At 44.7% G+C, this 20,617-nt stretch overlaps 1 protein-coding gene across 1 annotated transcript in view; it reads right to left on the reverse strand.

The window, feature by feature from the left end:
* Nucleotides 1–520: 520 nt before the first annotated feature.
* LOC101911269 (potassium voltage-gated channel subfamily KQT member 1-like) overlaps nucleotides 521–20,617 on the reverse strand; it is a 510,981-nt gene continuing 490,884 nt past the window's right edge. The window contains exon 17 of the mRNA XM_055809352.1: nucleotides 521–1,836. Coding sequence (XP_055665327.1) covers nucleotides 1,681–1,836 — 156 coding nt within the window. The 3' untranslated portion in view covers nucleotides 521–1,680. The remainder of the gene's footprint in view (nucleotides 1,837–20,617) is intronic.

Consider the following 20,617-nt stretch of genomic DNA (forward strand, 5'->3'; position numbering starts at 1 on the left):
ACAATGATTATTTACCGTTTTCCCATGTTACATGCTGTATTTGGTCATGTTCAGTAACTCTGTAGTAATCAGACAAGATGGAACGGCGGCTTGTCAGCTGATTTAATTAAAACCACATTGCTTTTTTTTTTTTTTTTTTTATTGCCTCTCACACATCATTAATATTCTGTCTAAGACGCGCCTGCAATCTAAAGATTGGAATCAGTCTCATTGTGCTCTTTCCAAGCTTGAATTCCCAGACACACAAACCTGGGAAAGAATTTTAAAGGGACAGGTAATAGTTAGAAGCTAATTTGATTACATTGAAATGGACCAGTCATTGGCCCAAATAAATGCTTATTAAGGGACCAGTCTTTCAGGTTGCTTTTAAATGCAGTGCAGCTTTGCTTCCATGGATATGAGTGGGAATAGAATATATTTAGGATTTCCCAGGAATCAGGTCTTTGCTCTGCAGAGTTCTGCTCATTCAAATGGTTGGTTATGCAAATATGTTAAAAAGATTTGAGTAAATAAAACTGCACCCTTTTTAGCTCGGTTTATTATTTACATATTTAGCAACAATGTTATATCATCCCTTTTCTGGGGTGCCAGGTAAGATCCATTTCACAGTGACAGTGTATCAGCCAGCATATGCACTCAATTTACAACCAGATTACAAGTAAAAAAAACACACCCTAGCATTTAAAATTACATACAGCAGTTTATTTAAACAGCGATTAACTTTCATCAATGGTATGTGTATTTCTGTTTTCTTTAAGAAAGCTGCCATTCTCAATCACAGCTGCAGCCCTCCTGCAGCACCCAGTTACTCAGTGACTTGAACCGAGCTTTACAGATATTTCACAACCAATTACCGTGCGAGTTTCTTAGGTTAAAATTAAGGCAACTGCAGTCAACAACCACTGCTGAATGAAGGTAAAAGCTTGAGAACATTTTGCATAACAGTCATCAGCGTAGCTGATAGCTATTACAGTGTTCTTGTGCAGTAAGCCTACGCAGATACTATCTCTCTTGCCTGTCTGTTCCAACATGCATCTCATCTCATTTGCAACCCTTTGCTTTAATTAGCTGAAGTCTTTGCTTCAGTCTTTCATATGTCAACCAGCCTGTGTACACTTCCATATTTTTAATCAGTAGCCTGTTGTCTTTACTTTGTCATTCGCACTAGCATATAAATCTGCCCTTCTTATGATCCTCACTGCTTGGTAGAAGTCAAAACATGCTGTTTAATTTTCCTGTTCACTGATTTCCATTTGTTTCATGTTCAAATGCTGGCTCTTTTCCCCCTTTTGGGCATGCTGTGAGCATTAAACTTAGTGATTAAATGCCAAAAATCCAGTCCTTTTCCCCTTCCGTGCCCACGGATGGGTCATCCTAACCCCTGCTCGGATGCTTACCTCAACAGCACGCCCTGTGCGTGTGCAGCCAGCCTACATGGGGCTAGCTGCACGGGACCGCCAGAGGCTGGCAGAGGTTAGCTAATGATGGCTAATGAAACAGGTGCAAAACTTCTGTGCTCTCCTAGGGTTGGGGCTGGCTTCTCGCCGCTTGTCATTTTTTAATCTACTACAGCAGAATATTTCATTTCACCCATGACACTGTCAAATCCTGAGGCATCAAGGCTTGAAAATAATCGGACATAGAAGAATGAGAGAGGGACATGTGGCTGTCCTCTGGCTTTCAATTTTTCTGGTTCACTGGGGGGGAATCCGAGGTTGTCTGTAGCTGTCTGATGGGTGGGGTGGCTGGCCCTGACATCTGTGCGTGTGGCTGATCCCCAAACTGAGCCTGGAGGGTGTTCAGGATGTCATCTAGCTTCTGGTCCATCTGTGTGACCTGTTAAGGAATCAGAAAGCAGACGAGCTGTCAAATGGTTGTACATACTGCTGGTGAGAGGCATTCGCTGGCCAAAAGCTCTGGATGGATAAAGCCTGGCAGGGAGCATGGGCATCCAAGAACCACCAGCTCCACTGAGGTTTTTCCAGCCTGTTGCTCTGGAAAGATTGAATGACATTATGAAATCACAGGGAAAGGTGTAAAGCCATGTGAAGTGGCAGCAGGACAGGACACTGATGGCCCGAGGACTGGACTGCTTGAGTCAGCCATTTTGTCTCTCAGCCTCTTCTCAGGTTTGCCAAATTCTTCCAGTGATGATACATCCTGTAAATATCTGCCCTGAAACTCCCTTTTACTCTTCGGTTTATCGTGAATGTTTTTTTCCCACTACCTCTCCCAGTGCTTCACCACCCTTAGTTGCAGGACATCATGCTTTCCATGACTGTCTTGGGAAATGAAATAGCTCCCCTCCCTTCGCACTGTAAATAGATGCCTCCATGATACATGTTACAGTCAGAGATCCCACCAGATATGGTGTTTATTCCCATGCATTGTTAGGAGGATAGCCTACTAAAAACCACATAATAATACCAATGACTTCGTTAAAAAAAAAGAACAACTGCTCTATAGGAAGCTTGACATGTTAATCCCTCCTCTTGTTTCTTTGCTTTCCAGCTGAAATTTCTCAGGCATAGTCCCTCAGCAGAGTCGCCTGTCCTAGTTATTTTTAAGCAGGGAAAGGCAAATCTGGATTTTTAAAGGGAGACTGCTCTCATACATCTTACTGCTTGTTTGAAATTCTGGCCTTTTCTAGGAGTGCTGAGCAGACATTATCCCACTGTGTGGGCAGGGCTTCCCTTCACTGCAAGTGGCATCCAGCTCCCCTTAGCATCAGGCTGTGGGACAGGCTGGGGTTGGCCGACTGCTCCAGCTTGCTCTAACGGCAAAACTATGGCCAGCATCATGTAAGCAACTGGGAACGCTTCTAATGATGCTTGAATACAGTGCAGCTTTGTGTAATAGATGAGCTCAAGAAAAATGAGCATTTTGAAGAACATTGGATGGTTCACTTTACAGTTATCTGCTGTGAAACTCTGAGCCTCTGAAAACCGTGATCTGTCCCAGTGGGTCTAATAAACTTTGATAGCAAACCTTTTAAAGTGATATCAGATCTAAACTGAGCTTTCATTAAAAAGGGAGACAGAGAGAATGAGAGAGAGAAGGATTTCAGCCTTTTTCTGTGCAAAGATAACTGAAAATAGTCATTCACAGCATGGACTGAAAGTTTAGCAAGCTGAGATTGCTTTAAAAACTAAGGCAAAGAAAATCCTTATCCGCTTTCCCCTCCTCTGCCTTTTCTCACTCCAAGTGTCGGCTCCTCTGGGGGCCCCTCAGACCTCAAGGTACCAGGAGCTTATTGAAGTTGTATCATTTTGGCAACCATTATTGTCTCCTGTATACAGCCTACTGGGGGGAAGGAGGAGTGGAGTATCTCTCCCAGCTCACGGTGGGAGAGATGTGCTCACCTCTCATTCCTACTTTCATGGCTACTGTCTTCTAGTAGAAAAGCCCTTCTCCCTGCCTCTGCTACGGAGTGGGTGCGGGTTATCTGGGGCAGTATTTTCAAGAAGCAAGGAGGGAGTATGTAGAGCATGAGTGAGGCAGCATAGCCCTTTACTATGATTTCTGCTTTCAAGTGCATGGCCGGCACTGCCTGAGCAGTGACCTGGTGTGTGGGCGCGGGAGGATGGAGGCTGCTCACTGCAGCCCACCCAGGTGTGGGACAGTGCTGCCAAGCCTGGTTTTGGGATGAGTCACAGCTGAACAGCAACTCGGGTAGATACTGATGCTCTTTGATCGAGCGGAAGGGAACTGGCAAAGGCTGTGTCTGGTAGAGATGCAGCCACCTCCCGGCCAGCCTGACCCCACGCTGCCAGGAACATCTCTGCCTTTTCCCATACCTGATGAGCTGCTGGGAGAGAGTGGTCGGTGCTGCTGGGGCAGGTCTCTGCCTCTGGTGTGGTCACAGACAGCAGCACTGACAGTGCTCTCATCTTGGGAACCACAGCTACATACTCTGCTCAGCATTAACTTGGTTGGAAGTCTGGAAGTCACTAGTGGTTTAAGGGTTAAGCAGCATGGAATTAATTTAAAAACCACAGCCTTTATTTTCGCCTCCATTCTTGAAAAGCCTGTTTGGCTGATGCTGGTAATGACTCAACAGAATCTTTCTTAAGCAGAAATGTTGCACGGAGCAGAAACTAAAGCAGAACTAATACATTAGAGTAGGGTAAAAAGAAGTGTAGGCAGGGAATTGGGATCAGGCAGATGAAAGATCTTCTGGGGCTTTCTTTTGTGAGGCTTTGTTGATTTTGATCTGCATGCTTCATCTTAGATAAGCTATGCCTGCATATTCCATATCATTTAAACTTGCTGTATTTCTCTGTATTTTGCCAGCTCGGTGAAAGAATGCGATGGGGAATAATTTTAGGCACTTTTCTTTCCAGGAGAAGAGGGGGGTGGAAAATATAAATATTCATTTGTAGGGAGGGAAAATGAGAAATTCATACATAAGGGAGTAGATTACACTTCTGTCACACCTGCCACACAGGGATCTGCATACATTGCCTGAACATTAACAAACGAAGCTGCTCAGTTGTCCTGTGTCAACTGTGTACATGGGAAGGTTTTAATGATAATTTTTGAAATTAGAAGCAGGATCCTGCAAAATTAAGCAGTCCAGAAGAAGATGTGGCCAGTGGCAGATCTCTCCTAATCCTTAGCTTTGTATTTTATACACAGGCTCAAGCCACCACTTTCTGGATTCAGGTGCTCTAAAAATATGCCTTACTTTCAACATGCAACTAGAATGGTAAAGCTTCAGTCAGAAAGACAAATTCTTAAGTACCTCGTCAAATCGGAGCCTATTAAAAAGGGGTCAGATTTAGAGGCTGGTTAGCTGTGATTAAGGAGTGACAAAAGGGGAGCTGTGGGCACTTCAAGGCTTCACTGAAGTCAGTAGGATGACTCGCAGGGTTAGAAGACTTTTCACATGGGTGAAAGCTTTTCACAAAACAGTCCTGGTTTTAGGTTTCTCCAAAACCACCCAGCAGCTATTACTTTCCTTAAGCCCAAACCGAACAAATTGCCCGTTTTGAGCAACGCACCCAGGCAAGCATGTGGGCAAAGGGTTAAATTGTGCAACGTGTTTTTCAGCTGAGTAAAGTGAGAAGCCATCCAGGGCTGGCTGCAGTTTCCAGAGAGATGTGATATGGCCCTCGCAGGCTCAGTGGAGACAGGTGAGTTTGGCAGCTGTCCACGGGCAAATGGCAACAAAACTTCTGTTCTCCCACATCACAAAAGCGCTCCGGAGACAATCTATAAAATTGTTAAAATGCTTTTATATCCTTTCAACTGCCCTGTAGAAAGGAGACTTGCAAAAGCAGTTTAAAATATTACACTGTTGTTATTGGGGCTATGAGGTGAGCTGAAGGAGTGTTGAAATATATATTCATTTTAACATCCCCCTATGAAAGGGGGCTGGACTCCATGGTGACATGCAGGGCTGTTAGACAAAGAAAATGTCTTGCAGCCAGCTCCAGTGAGTCACAGCAAGCATGAAGGGGAACTGGGTCACTCAGCCTCTGGGATGCAAGGTATCCCTGCCCTTCACCTGGACCGCCAGGTTGGCTTTCAGTACCTATGTGCTGTTTGATGTTGCTTTTGAGCCTCTGTTTGTGAAAGCCGGCATCTCTAAATACCTCTTTTTACCTCGGTGGGCTCCTTCCTCAGTGGGGAAGGGGACCCTAGGAGTGGCAGCGGCATGGGAGAGGAGGGCTGGATCGTGCTGGGGATTTGCCGCATGCTGGACAGATTCCTAGCTCCCCTGAGAGCTTTTTCCTGACATGTTTTGCACATGCACACCATAAACAAAACGCATGTGTGGAAAACTCAGTTGGTTAGCCACATGGTCTCCCCCAAATCCTCTTACTTTAAGCCAGAAAAACGCGCCCCCCCCCCCCCCCCTCCCCATTTTTGTCTATCTTTTTAATATGATTTCTGGAGGCTGGGAAAGCAAGTATCAATTATGTGCACAACACACTGACTTGGACTATTTCCAGAGGAGTAGCAGAACGGGAAGATGGTCTGCTGGAGCACTGAAGTAAATCTGTAAACCCACAAACATGCTCATATGTTGCTAAGTAGGTGGAGCTTTGTATCAAAAGCTAAACCCCATAAATCAAATAAAGTTGCTGTCACCTCCTTAAGGCTATGCCTATAGAGGTCCTACATAAACTGATCAAAATGGCTGAGCTGTACAGCCTTTGTGCAGTTGTCTGCAACATGTCTGGGCTGCTGGTACCAGGGATGCAGCACGAAATGGAGGAGGGAGAGAAGACAGCCCAAGTTGTGTTACCAATCAAAATGTCATGGAGCAACAGCAAGTTCTGCTTTTGGTTAAGCTGGATTGACTTTGTCTTCCTGTTTGCTTCACTCAAGTGGGAAAAACTATGAAGCTGTGCCCACAGGACAGCCCAAGGTGTCATGGCGGGGTGGGGACTGGAAAAAGCCACTGCATCTTTGAGCCCCTGCTATCAAAGTCACTGTACAATGGGTGTTTTGATTCTTGAAGCCCCACAAGACATCCAGGCTTCCTCTCCTCGACATGTAGCCCTCATCCCACAACAAAGTGCACACCTAAGTACACATGACCAAAAGCCACCAAAGCATAGTGGGCCACCGGAGGCAAGCAAGGGCATTCACAGAGTCTCTGCAAGGTGTTATGTGATATTTTCCAGATATTTCCACTGACACTGCAAAGTCAACCACATCTGGGGCCAGAGCTGCCGTGGCCATACAAATACAACATCGCAGCCCAGAGTTTCCAAACCACCAGAGTCCTCAGCTCAGCCCACTGAACACTCCTTCTTGGTCCAACTCTGGGCTGACACGTTTACCACCACGTAGTCATACCACCCACCCCCCACCACTCCAGTTTCCTCTGTTTCCAGCCCTTGCTACAGGTCCTGGCTCCCAAGGTAGCTAAAATGAAGCAGGATCCACTCACTGCAGATCTGGCTTAGAAACACTTGATTTGAGGGCTTTAACACCAACTGCTTGAAAAAGAGTCATCTGATGGGTAGGATTTATTTTGTGTGGAGAGAAGAGTGCATGTGAACCTTTGTCTGCCATGAGCTATTCTACCTGCACGTACTTATTTCCAAATATTCCCAGCTTGTTATCTGTGATAGGTCACCTAAGGTCTAGTTCATAGTAGAAAATGGTATTTAGTAAAATCAGATGTGCTGAACTAGTTGCAATCCATTTTATGGATGCGTCCATTTCTGGCTCGTGTAACATATTGATTTAGCTTAAGCTTGTTATCCAGAAATTTGTGCCATTTTCTCCTGTTGACCAAGGCTGTCACACGATTTTTCTTCTCATACCAGATGGTGGACTGATTTGATTAGATCCTGTAAAGCCTATGTTTAGCTTTATATTGCACATCTGGTCTTGTAGCTTCTCTCTGCATACACCCAATTATTCAAACTTAGTAATTGCCTAGCATACAGTTTGGTCTGAATTGTTTATTTTAGGAATAGCTTTATTTTTTAGCATGTCCCTGAGTGGATTTATTGCTGTCCAGGGACTGCTGATTCTGGGGAGGGAAATCTTTTCTCTACAGCACCGCATGCAAAGCTGGCTCCTTCTCACCTTGCTTGTCGCCTGGTAGAGAAATTTCACCAAGGTGAAATGCTGAAGCCACTGAATTTTTTTTTTTTTTTTTTTAGCATGGCCAGACAATGCACATGTTGATGTAGCCTATTGGTAGCTGTCTGTGAGGAAGCAAATAGTCACACCAGCCATAGATACCGCAACTAGTTTGGAAAGACCTCTCTTGTGCAAGGTGCGGCTCTAGTGCAGCCTCTGTGAGCTTGGTCCAACAAAGTGCTTATGGATGTGTTAGCTTGAAGCATGTGAAGAGCCTTGCTGAGTTCACCAAATATTTAAGTGCTTTGCTGGACTGGAGCCAGAATGGTCAACAGTGTGCAAGACTATACCTTTCAGGATAAGCTTTTGGAGTCTCCTAAAGTACTCATACACGCATCTGCACAAAAATATACCTACACCAGCATTTTTTAAGTCTCTGAGGAGTCTCATGAAGTGACTTTGGCATTCACACCAGCAGAGAACTAGCAGCTTCTCTCTCCTCTAAAAACAACAACAACAACAACAACAACAACAAGAGGGCTTTGATGAACAGGCTTCCATTAACTGACTGGTGTTGGGATGAGTTGTAACAGATTTGGAATTGGCCTCAATCCTAAACCGATGCTGTATCCCAAAGCAAGGTTGCCAGGTGGCACGCACACAGGGAAACATCTCACTGTGGTATGTCAATGTCTCATAGCCAACTGCCAGCACTCCTTGCCCCAACACTGAGCCATGCAGCTCCTCGCTTCATTCTGCTGAGGGTGCAAACAGTGCAGAAAGACCAGCTTCCGTCAATGGGAGCTTTTGCCACTAACCTCAAAGGTCCAGTAAGCAGATACATGAGTAGAAGCTACACAAACCTCACCTCCATGACAGCCTGTTCTTCTGGCAGACCCAGTTCTCCATGAACATCAAAATATATATAAACCAACAGCCTTGTTTGACTTATTCCGTGTAGCCCTTAGCAGATATCAGTTGTTTATTTTCATTCCATGAAACTTATCTAGATAAGTCCACAATTTTCCAGGCCTCCCTTCCTTTATCCCAAACATCCCCACCCATTCTTAGGTCAGGTGTTATAACCTTTGGTGGCCTAGTATATAGTAATCTTTATTTTAAGTATAGCTTCATTTATTTTGTTTTCCATCTACCTTTCCTGTTTAAATGAAAACACAAACGTCTATCCCTCTGCACTTAGTTCCCGGGGTATTTCCTGTCAGTACCCTTTTGGTGAGCATTATATTTTTATATTTCCCATGCCACAGTTGCACTGAGGAACCTCTGCAGCAAGACCTGTGTCCATGGTTGCTGCTTCTGGTGTAAGATGCCATTTGCTTAATCACTAAGTAACTGTCAAGACTTCAGCCCTGGGTTGCTAAAGCAGGCCTGGTCAGTACGCAGATTATGTTAGCATTGTCACTGCTTCAGGGAAGGTGTGATTTTATTTTATTTTTAAATGAATCCTGGCTTCCTAAGCAAGTGAGGTTTAGCTGATGGTGTATCTGTGTATACGTTGCCACAGCAGCTTTGGAGTAAGCTGGCCAGCTTCAGACACATTTACCAGAGAGACAGAGTCCATACAGATAAAAAGTTTGGACAAATTTCTGAAAGACCGGTACTTGTGCAGAAGACAGACATCCAAATTAGTGCCTCATTGAAGGAAGGGCAGAAGAGGAAGGTGAACTGTTTTATTAGACCCCGGAGAATCCACACAGGATGCCCTGACCACAGGAAAAGCTTTATTCAGCTCTTGCCCCTTATTAGCCTCGGATAATCAACCACAAAATACAGAGCCACAGGAAACCAGGCAGCATAATTTCTACTGCTCCCAGAAGTACTTGTTGCTAGCTGAAGAAATTCGAGTGGTGACACACTTTGAGTGGACAGCACAGTAACTTTCCACAGCCACCGTGGTGCAGCAGCGCTTGGCTGCTGGCGGTGAGTAACTGCTGCTGGAGTTTGTCTCATTTTAGCTATTTGCACATGCACCTGTGTGTCTATTTGCAGCCGGTGCTTTGAAAGGTTTGGTTTTTCCCCCTGATTTTCCCCTGGTAGGTAAATCAGACTTTGCAGAACTCTCTTACTCCTGATTTACATACATAAATGGTTATTTTTGTTGTTGCAGGACGTTTCAGTCTTCACCCTCCTCCAGATCCTGCTCAGATCCTCCCTGTAATCTTGCCATCTCTCTTTGCGACATCGCTCCTCAGCCACACCCTGGATGACGCACTGCCATTTCTCAGCTCCTTATATTGTGTGGCTACAAGTCCTGCTGCAAAACCAGCATGGAAAGAAACAACACACAAAAATAACAAAGCTAGTCCAGCCTCAAAGGTGGATATGCAGCTACTGTGAGTCACACCCTAATTTCACAATAAAGCAGCCTTGGAACTTACGCTCCAAGATGCTGATTAATTTAATTTAATTTTTAAATCGCTAAACCATACTGGACAGAGAGAAACACGAAAAAGAAAATGCAGCACTGAGTATTTAAGTGGTGCCAAAGGAACACTGAGAAAGAAGTGACCTTAGTCTTTACACTAGATGGATGCGATAAGCTCAGCGTTTCAGATGGGTGTGATGAACTCAGTGTTTGCGCCTCACCTAACCCTTTGAAGAGATGGTATCGAGCCTTCTATGCTCTGATTATTTTGCCTTTACTTTTGCTTTTTTGAGCTCTATTAAATCCTCCTCCATGAAAGCAAAATCTAACCCCACCAGCCTCATGGGTAGATAGGCTTCACCAGGTCCTGTAATGGGGAGGACACTTCGGACTGTGCTGCAGCTGGTTTGTTTCTCCTTGGCTTAGCTGCAAGGATTACTTACCGATACTGAAATCAGTGAGCGAATTCCCTTAATCCAAGCCCATTGACCTGGCACCTGGCTAAGGCAGCATCTAGTTAGCACAGCTGATAGACTGTGTACGACGAGGTAGCTTTGTATACTTTATTACAGGTACTGATACACAGCTGCCCTCCATTGACACTCACACACCCAAAGCTTTACTTCAATTTATCAGTCCATCTTATAGATTGGCATGAAAGGCAAAGAGAAAGGGAGGGAGGGAGTGTTATTATTGGGAGGAGCGCTGGCATTATGGTGATGGTGATCTAGATAGCAAGACATGTAGGTACTAGAAAAGTTCCAGGCAGTTCTTGTAGGACTAGACCAGCACTTCATAAACCCAAGTCTCGTAAACCTGAATCCAGCCTACTCCCCAGCACAGCCTTCTTGCATTGAGGACAAGTCACCTCCTGGATGAGCCTCCTCAAAGTTTGTTAACCACAAGGATCAAATAATCGGCCATTTCTTATCTTTCTGACATGAAATCACAAATTGGATAGGTTTGAGTCTTGATACAAAAAGGGAAGACACAAACCTACAAAAGATAAGAGTAATCTAAAATAGGGACTGAAATGTTTGCTGTAGGAAAGAAGGATGCTGTACTGGAAAAAAGATCAGTCCCTGTTGGAAGCAGACAGGAGGAGAGAAGACGGTGGTGCTCCTTTGTCTTTCCTACCATTGGCTTTTTGAGGGTTGACGTGGACATGGCAGGGCAAGGCTGGAAGTGTGGCATGGTGGTCATGGCAGGGGAAAAAAAAATAGTTGGGAAGCAAAAAGATGATTGTCTGGAGATCAGAGGGTGTCACTGGGAGACCACCATCTGGGCTTCTGTTTTCAGCTCTGCGAGAGAATCTTCACAGCATTTCAGCCAGACCCTGTATGTAGCAAAACTAAGGGCTGGGCTGTGCACGAATTTGTGCTGATGTCAGGAAATGAAGCCTACGACATGCCTTTCGTTATTCCAGGCGAACCTGTGCCTGGTCACTCATTTTGATGTGCCCTATTTCAGTAAAAGTGATGAAGTAAGCTTGATCTAAGGGAAAGTGAAAACCATACATTTGTACTGTGCACTGTTGAAAAGGGTGAATGAAAACTTCTGCCCTTATTTCTTCTCGACTCTGCATGGGACGAGTCTCCAGGGACACCTTTATGTAACAAGTTCACTGAAACTCCCACACCCTTTGAAGGATGCCGCAAGCCTTGCTTAACACACACCGTGCAATTTGAGGAAGAAGCTACAGAAGCGCGATGTGGTGTCATGTATTTAAATCATGAGGATTACAAAACACCACTGTTTGCTTATTAAAATACAGAAACCCAGAGCAAGTAAAATATTATCAGGCAGTGCTGATCGGGGGTGTAGCAGTTCTTGACTGTTACTGATTGAAACATGCTTTGCTGAACCCTTTGGTTTTAGCCTGTCTGGCTTATCTGTCATTTGAGGGATTTTACTAGCTTGCTTGTGTATAGCAGACCTGATTAGCAGCACTAACACACATATTTTTAATGAATTCTTGAAAGTCCCGGCGAGTGGGTGGACTCTGGACTGTCTTGTCCGGTTTTGCAGGCACAGTGACCTGACATTAAGGGTGTCTGTCTGTCTGTCTGTTCAGTCACACTAAGCCACAGCATTTGGTCCCAGATCAGCAAAAGCCACAGGCATAAATTGTGCAGGAAAAGCAACTGCTCAGCAAGAAATGGTTCGTGACTCGAGCTGAGATTGCTCAGCACCTGGAAAGGTCTGAGCAATACGTGGGGTGTGACAATGTAAATCAGCCCGTAAACTGGCTATAGCTACAGTAACTGGATTCAGAACATCACAGGGAGAATGAATTTGGCTGGATTTATCTTCTTCTCCTTCCCAAGCTAGAGAATTAATTGCATAATATGCTCTGTAGCTAAAGAGATGTCCATGGCATTTGAAACACTGTCTGAGAACAGGAGACTGAGTAAAGCAGATTTTCCAAATTCAGAATCTCAATGGTGTACATTTTGCATTTCTTTTGTGCTTGAAAAATAACAACGTATTTTGAAAAATCAGCATGGCTACATCCCCAGGGGAGACTCAAATAGAGCATTAATTAAAGTAAAGAAAGGGAGGTGTCTTATTTGAACTCTGCTGAGCTAGATGGATTACCTATGAAAGCTGGCATTGACAGGACAGCTGTATGAAGAAGCCTGTGGCAGAAGTACCGGTGTCTTATACAAACAACAGGAGACAGGGCGGGAGACACAAAGCCATAATTGCCAGATAGATTTCTTCCTCATGAGGCATATGCTAAGTCAGCATAAACCTGCTTCAGTTTTCTGTTGCAAAGCACTGCACTGTTAATTACAGGGAAAAAAAAATAGTCGGTTATACCTACTATCACTCTTACAGCTCTTTAGCCTTATACTGCAGGGAATACTGCCGGGGAGAAGAGTATTTATAGATCTTGTTCAGAGAAACAATCATTTGTCTCTTCCATGTCTCTTTTTCATATATCATTGCAGAGAAAAAACACAGCAATAAAAGGGGACATGTGTTAACATGAACGTTGAGGTGTAGGAATATGAGAATGGCCTGATGAGATTTCACTGTCCCAGCATTTAGTAAAACAATTTAAACTGGTGCTGCAGTTTAATTAAGATATGGGGTTGCTGGCTTTTTTGAGGTTCTAGAGGTAGAACTGGGAAGCCATGGAGGTTTTTATGCAACTTTCTGGCATGGCAGAAAACATCTTTTTCAGGTCAATAAGCTAAAATTCATTAATAAAATAGGTACCTGTTGGGACTACTGAGAACCCCACAGGTTTAATTGTTCAGCTTCACATCTACTTGCTCTTTCATTACTTTTACTCACCATCAACTATGACTTTGATCTACTAACTCAATATAATCTCTAATACGTCTAAGCCATATTTAAAAATGCCTGGGTTATTTGTTATTCTGCAGTGTTCCTCATCCCTTCAGAGCAAGCTTGTTTAACTCCATATGGAACTAATTATCAGTGAGAAGGAAAAAAAGATATCTATCTTTTTGCTAATTAATAATTTAGAAAGCTTTCACTTTCCTGTTTTAATGCATATTACAAATCCCAGCTGTGACTGGGTGCTTGTCTTTCTGCACTGGTACTGTGTAAACCATAAATGACCATCACCGTGAATCCGTGACATTGAGGCTCTGGTTTTGGCTGCCTGACCACTGTGCTTGGCTTCCTTCACTGCATGCCCAGCCCTGAAACCAGGATGAAAGAGCGTGCTAAGCCCTGCTGCTGCTGAAAGGCATGGCCCTGCCCGCCCCAGCTGCACCCTCCTGCCCTCCCTGTGCTCCAAGGGTCCAGCCTTGGCGGAGCTCAGGAGAAAGCCTGGGAGAGCTGTGCAGCACAGCAAAGACTACCCATGTAGGAGAGCTGCCTCCAGCCTGGATCCCGGGGCCATGGCTGCCTCCTCCTCTGTGCTTAAATGACTCTTTTACTGTTTGCAGGTTGCATGGGAAGAATTGGGGTCATATGCTGTGCCCCAGATGAGGCACCGTGCACTCCATCAAAAAAGCTGGGGTTCTTCACCCTGCTTTCCCTTACCTCTGGTAGAGCCAACCGAAATGCCTTACCAGGGGGTAAGGCGCACAACTGTTCGTTTCTAGGAATTTGAGTTAAGGTTTTAATTACTGTTGATAAGGAAGTGGATTTTCTATCATGCAAAAAGGTTCAAAATAAAAAAAATAATCCTCCAGACCCCCAGACCAGGCCAAAGCTGGGTAAAAGCTAATAATTTCTTTGCCATTAAATCTAAACTTTTGCCTTTATTATTTGCTAATAATTTGCAGAAGACTGCGAAATACATGCCCCCACAACTTTTCATTTTGAAAACACTGAAATACCTCAATTCATATCTTCACTTGTTTTTACTTATTGTTCCTAAAAAGTTCATCAAAATCAATATAATTTTTAGTAATACAGCAGATCCTGCAAATTTTGCCAGGGAAGACATGCTTCTATGTAAAAGCCAGCTCTAGGTCAAACACTTGTGACATATCACATGCCAAAAAGGCACGTGGTCCTGCACAGCCAGCTGGCACAGGAGCCCCAGGAGCCAGCCTCACTTGCACTTGTGGAGAAGTTTGGGAGATCTGCAAGCCAGGAGCCAGGAGGTCACTGCTCCCCTGGGCTGCTGGGTGCTCTGGTAGGGGCGATGTGCCAAGCCCTGTAACAGGCACTGCTCTCCTCTCGCAGTGATGGAGGTGTCCACACCTCTCCCCTCCTGCCCAAAGCAGCCGCGGTGCTTTGCACTGGCTGCCTGATGCCCTTTATCGCAGGCAGGGAGTGGAGGTGGCTTGATCCGCAATACTGCACGATGCATTTATTGGCAGCCAGCTATTTGAAAAGTTCTCTTACACCTTACTAGCCCCAGGTAGAGCCCCGTGTACATCATCCAGGTGCAGGGAATCCCCCAGTCTGGGGAGGTTGTTACTCTCTCTGCTTCTCTGATTTCAACCCTGGTGACCCCACTTACCACCCTCAGGCTGCTTGGCCACGTAAGCATCACTGCTATTTTGGGTCTGAAGCCCTTCACCTCTACCCTCAGCCCTTATAAGAGAGGCAGAGGGAAGCAGGAACTGTGTGTGCAAGGGGGTGACAGTGAGGGGTGGCACATCCGTGCTACCAGCCAAAACACCGTGCCTCCTCCCAGACTCCTGCTCATTGCTTCCTTCCCGATGGCCTCCCCTTGGGCAAGCAAGGGAAGGGATTACTCATCTGAAGGCAGCTGTGTTGCGTTATCCCAGGGCAGAGCAAATGCCTCAGTACAGGATTTCAGATGCAGTTGTGTTTACCTGCAGCAGTTGAGCACCACCAGTGAACACGGCAATCTGAAATATGGTTTTAAAGCTGGCTGTGGTGCTCATAAGTGGGTCTGCACGGGCAGCCAGGGAAGATTAAATCCTCTTGTTAGCCACAGGGCAGCGTGGTGTGGCAATTAGTATGTTAAGCAGAGCTGAGAGAGACTTTTTAAATGAAACCGAAAACTTGGCTGGCCCCCAGAATCTGCAAAGGTTCAAGAACTTTTCAGTAAACCCGGATTGAGCCTTGGCAGATTTATAATTTCAAGGAGGAACCATTAAAAACACCCTGGTTTGTGCACGATTTTGAGCCCAGACCCGGCCACTCTTGGCACTTTGGGAGTTTTGCTTTGGGTTTTTTGCATACAAATCCAAAACACAATGTAGACTCAGCAGGGAGGAACCAATGCAAACCAAAACTGCTGAGTTTTGCACAGCTCTAATTATAATCTCTTCACAGTCCTGGTTTTATTTATTATTGTTTGTACTGTGGTAGCAGCACGGGGCTCTCCAACCGGCTTCGAGGCCGCGCTGTGGTAGGTGTTGTAAAAGCAGAAGAAGGAGACAGGATCCCCAGCCTGAAGAGTTTATAATCTAAATAAACAAAGAAGATAAAGAATGAGGGAAAGACATAAAACACGTAAGCAAAGTGATTAGGGGGTGTTGGCAAGACAACCGCTTTCGTAGTGTCTTTCTCACCCACACATGAAATTGTGTCCACTTACCCCATAAACTCTTTGGGGTCAGGGCTGTGTTTTCCCGTATGCGAAGGCAGACGGGATGCAAGAAATGCGTGGAGAAATGAAGGTGCTGCGGGGCAGCAGAAGGATTGGCAGCCCACAGGGTGGCCCCGCTGGATTTGGGCAGTGAGGGTGGGAGCCAGAAGCAGGCGATGGGGAGAGCGGCAGGGGGGACAAAGGCACTCCCTAGCTTGGGCCAGGTCAGCAAACCCATCGTATGCACCATGACAACCTGGGACAAGTCACTGGGCTGCTCAATGCTGCACTTTCCTCTAGGGTTGAGCAGGGCTAAAAATGTTTCCCTATATGGCATAATTCTTCCTCGATGTAAACTGCTTTGAGATACTCAGGTGAAAGGTGCTAAAGGAATGCAAAGATTTATTTTTCATAAAACCTCCTCACATATTCTTTTCACTGCCAAGTCAAGGCCTGAAGCCAGGAATTTTAGAGATGCATACATCTCTCTCACTATATATATATGAATATAAAAATATATTTATGAAAGAGGCCAAGGTATATTTTTTAGCAATGAAACCTTAAGTTAGGTTTCCTAAATCTATATATAGGAACTTAAATGAATGGCCAGATTTAAAATCAGGACACTTACTTCTTTAAAACTAGGTTCAGCAGTCTAGCTATAAGTTCTTACTTGAAAATGTTTAGCCACAAACTAGCTGGAAATTTCATATCTTAAAAGAAGTTTGTAATGTCTGGATTTTTTTTTTTTCTTCTAGGATTTAGGTGAAGGTTTGGGCCAGTTATTTTATCCCAATTATTCACCATTCTGCAACTATTAATTAAAACAAACAGCTCTCTGAAGCTATTTCTCACAACGGGGAAGATTTATATCTTGAAACTGAAGCATGTTTGCTCACTGCGTCTATTTTCTACACTGCATAAACATCCAAGTTTGTTATTGCAGCAATCACCAGTGCTGGCTCTCAGAGCTCCTTGCCAGGCTTGTGATATTTATTGTTTGTTAAGCCTCAGCTCCTGGAGTGAAGTGATTAGATGAGAACCTCAGCTTGCAGTTAGAAAAAAAGATGTAACTTTGTGCTGGACCACAGGGTCGGTGAGAGAAACGGGAAAACACGAGCAGAATGTATAGTCAAAGGTCCAGACATCAAAAAGGCGGGCAAAAAAGAAAATCCCACATGTATTATCATTTTTAAAGCCTAAGGACTCCTAAGCTAACCTCTTCCTTATAATTTGGGAGCGGGGGGCTGACTCATGGCTTCTGACTGCCAAGGCATGGCCATGGCGGGGGTTACTCATAGCTGTGTAGCTGCCCAGAGGTTTCTCACCGAGGGGCTGCTCACCCCTCTGCTGAGCTGCACGTGTTTGTTATCACTGGGTGCTGGGCTCCTGCCACTTTTTTTTTCTTTTTGTTGAAAGTTTGAAACAACTTTAGTGAGGTATTCGTTTATGAAAATATCCTGCGCAAGGAATTACACGGACTTGGCAAATAGAGACAATAGGTCAATTCCTGGCCCTTCCAAATCTGACAGGATCCCTTTAGCTTTCAAAAAATGAAGAAAAACAGAACTATTAAAAAGTCTGAGCTGCCAAATAGTCAGTAAGTCTATAACAATGTAAAGCAAATGTAAACATTATATGATGAAATGCATTTTTTGAAAAGCTCTCTTTTCTCAGCAGTTAGATGGGCTTTATATACAATGGGAAGATTCATTCCTGAAGGTAGCTCCAGTGTATGAATCAAACCCCTACCTATCACAGTCTAAAATATCTGTTTTACATGAAGCAGCAACCGAGGCATCACCTTTACCTTGGGAAAAGCTCATTCACCTCCTGATTGATGACGGCTGTAGTGCTCCCTGCTCTGCTCCCTGCCTCACCGTGCCCACAAACCCTCTGGGGAGAGGAGAAAAACACGTCTGCAGGGAAGGAACCATTACCAGTGTAACCAAAGGACATTAATAACAGAAAACCAATGCAAAAAGCACAACAAAAACACAAGCAGGAGAAAAAAAGAGAATGTTTGTGTGTGGAAAAAAGTCATAAGACCTATACAAGGTAATGGTTTCAGTCATGTAGAGGTCTGGCATGCATTGATCATGAAGCTATGGATGGGAGCTGGGGACACAAGCAGGGGTCCATGGGCAGCTCTGGCCAGACCCTGTGCCCACCCATGTCCAAAAGCATGGGGGTGAGCACAACTGCCTCTGCTTTCTCACTGTTACAGCCCTGAGGAAAAGTCCTATTGACACCCAGGGTAATGCTGTGGTGTTTGCTACCCAGTTTCCTATCCACGGGGTGGGATCTGGGCTGGACATACTGGTATTGGCTCTGAATGAAGCACCTGCTTACAGGGGCTTGAGTGCTTGGCAGGATGGCGAGATGATAAGAAAGATGTACACAAACCCCCGGTGACAGTAGTCACAGGTGAGTTGCGCTGCTCACATTTTTTTCCACAAAGGAAGCAGAGGAAAGAACAAATCACACTTGACTTTCCCTTTGAATGGATCCCTGCTGCAGAAAGTGCACTTGCCACACGCTTGCAGTAGGCCTGCAAACCATCATAAGATTCAGCAAATTGCTGCTGGAGGTTCCCCCTTCCTTGCCACTGGGGATGCTATCTGCAGCACCGGGCAATAACCTTCATACCCAAAAGACAGAGTGGATCCCTGGAAAGGCAGTAGGGAGGAACATGGTCTTTTCAGCTGGCTGAATGTATGGTCTATAGCCATGTTGCGATTCATATGGCTTACATTTATTCATTTACATGGGTACAATACACACCTGTCTTTATGGTGCAGTTAAACCTGACTTCTAGTTCACGGTGTGGCTTCAGGAACCTGAACAGTTATAGACCAGCAACAGATGCAGACAGTTACAGCTTAGAGGAGGGATAAATCTCCCCTTACATGAGTGAATAAATGCCAGAATACCCTGAAATCCCACTGTTTACCAGAGAACCTTGCATTATGAATGTGGATCTCTACTGGGGCTAGGGTTCGGCATGCAATAGTGAATTGGTATTGTCCTTTCTGTTTCACACATACTTTGTGAGCTGGTGGAAGACAAATGTTGGACACACTAGTGCCTCAGCTGCTCCAGTACACTTCAGGAACGTAATTCTTTCTATTCCTGCTGTTAATTCAGCAACACGCCTTGCCAATAAACCACAGCAATAGCTGCCTCACAGGTCATCATGGCTACACAAGAGGAAGCAGCTTGCCAACACCAGAAAACTTAGCCACCAACCATGGATGCTCTGGGACAGCCAAATTCTCATGGGCTGTGGCAGCCCTTGCTGAACTGATGTCTGCTGTCCTGGGGCTGAAGGGTTAAGGCATGCTTCCCATATTTCTGGAACCACAGCTGATCAACTCAAGGGTAGGCTGTTATAGTCCTATGATTTTGTGTGTGGTGTTCTGGTCCAGGACGAGTCAGCACTGAGGTGTCCACAGCTGGTAAAACCCATGTCAAGTATCTTTGGTCTGCCGTGTCTCAGCCTGTGTGAACTGCTAGGCAAGGCCCATCATTTTCTTCTCAAGGTTAAAAGGTAGGGCTGAAGTGGCCTCCAGCCAAATCGTCACATAGCCAGTGCTCATGTCCAGAGAGATGTATGAAAGTAAACAGCTTGAACAACTGGGTGCTCACTGGAAGGAAGGACACATGGAAATAGGGCTTTCTGTTTTATTACTCTTTTACAGACAAGTCAAGGGAAAAAGGCAAGTATCCCACATTAAGTCGGAAAATATCTGAGTACAATGCTCAAGGCTGTGGGATGTGCCCTCACAGAAAAGCCCATCACCTAATGCAGCCTTGTTGTTGTCAGAACCACGTAATTAAACTTAAGAACCACTCAAAAATTTGGAGGCTTAAACTCAAGAATGCCGTGCCCAAATTCTGCTGTAAGGACAAAGTGACTTGGGCAGATTTGTAGATTAAAATGGAAATTCCCTCATTGTACTGATTGCTTATGTCACTTTATTTTGTCCTTCACTTTTGAAGAGAACTGTTGTGTGAGCAAACAGAGCTTCAGTTTTCTTGTCGAACTTCTGACGCCAGTGATCTCCACTTACACGCGAAGCAGGGCTATGTATAAGTCATAGGGTCAATTTGTTTACCTTGCCTGTGGCAAGAGTTGGGTTCATCAGGTTAATTTCAGTAGTTGTTAAAAGGTTTTGAAATTTTTTCTGGTGTCATATGGCTTTTGCTTTTTTTTTCAAAGCAGGGGGTAACCATGGACTGTTCAAAACATAATGAAATAAACAACATTTTTCTGCATCAAGCTCATCCTGCAAATTAATTCATTTGCATTTCTAGCCCTTTCAAGTGAAGGGAAGTCATACAGATGTGAGCAGTCATTTAAGGATTTTAAGGGTTATGGTTCACATCATCCAAAATTGATTCCAGGACTACTCATTCACAGAAAGGGGAAAAATGATGGTGGACATGCTGGTGTGTTGGGAAAAATGTGGGATTTTTGATTTTAAAAATTATTTTACAGCTGCTATTATTTATTTAAGTTCAAAGCCTCTGGGCACATCCACACTGATCTGTTATGAACTCCTCTTTGGCTGATTCTAGCAAAGTTGATTTCAAATTGCTGATTCATCTAATGGGTTTGGACTACTCTTGTTATCCTTTCAGGTAACGGACCATTGAGCCTGCAAACAAGTTTGCTGTCTGCTACC

The sequence above is a fragment of the Falco peregrinus genome, chromosome 6 (assembly GCF_023634155.1).
Source record: "Falco peregrinus isolate bFalPer1 chromosome 6, bFalPer1.pri, whole genome shotgun sequence".
NCBI classification, from domain to species: Eukaryota; Metazoa; Chordata; class Aves; order Falconiformes; family Falconidae; genus Falco; species Falco peregrinus.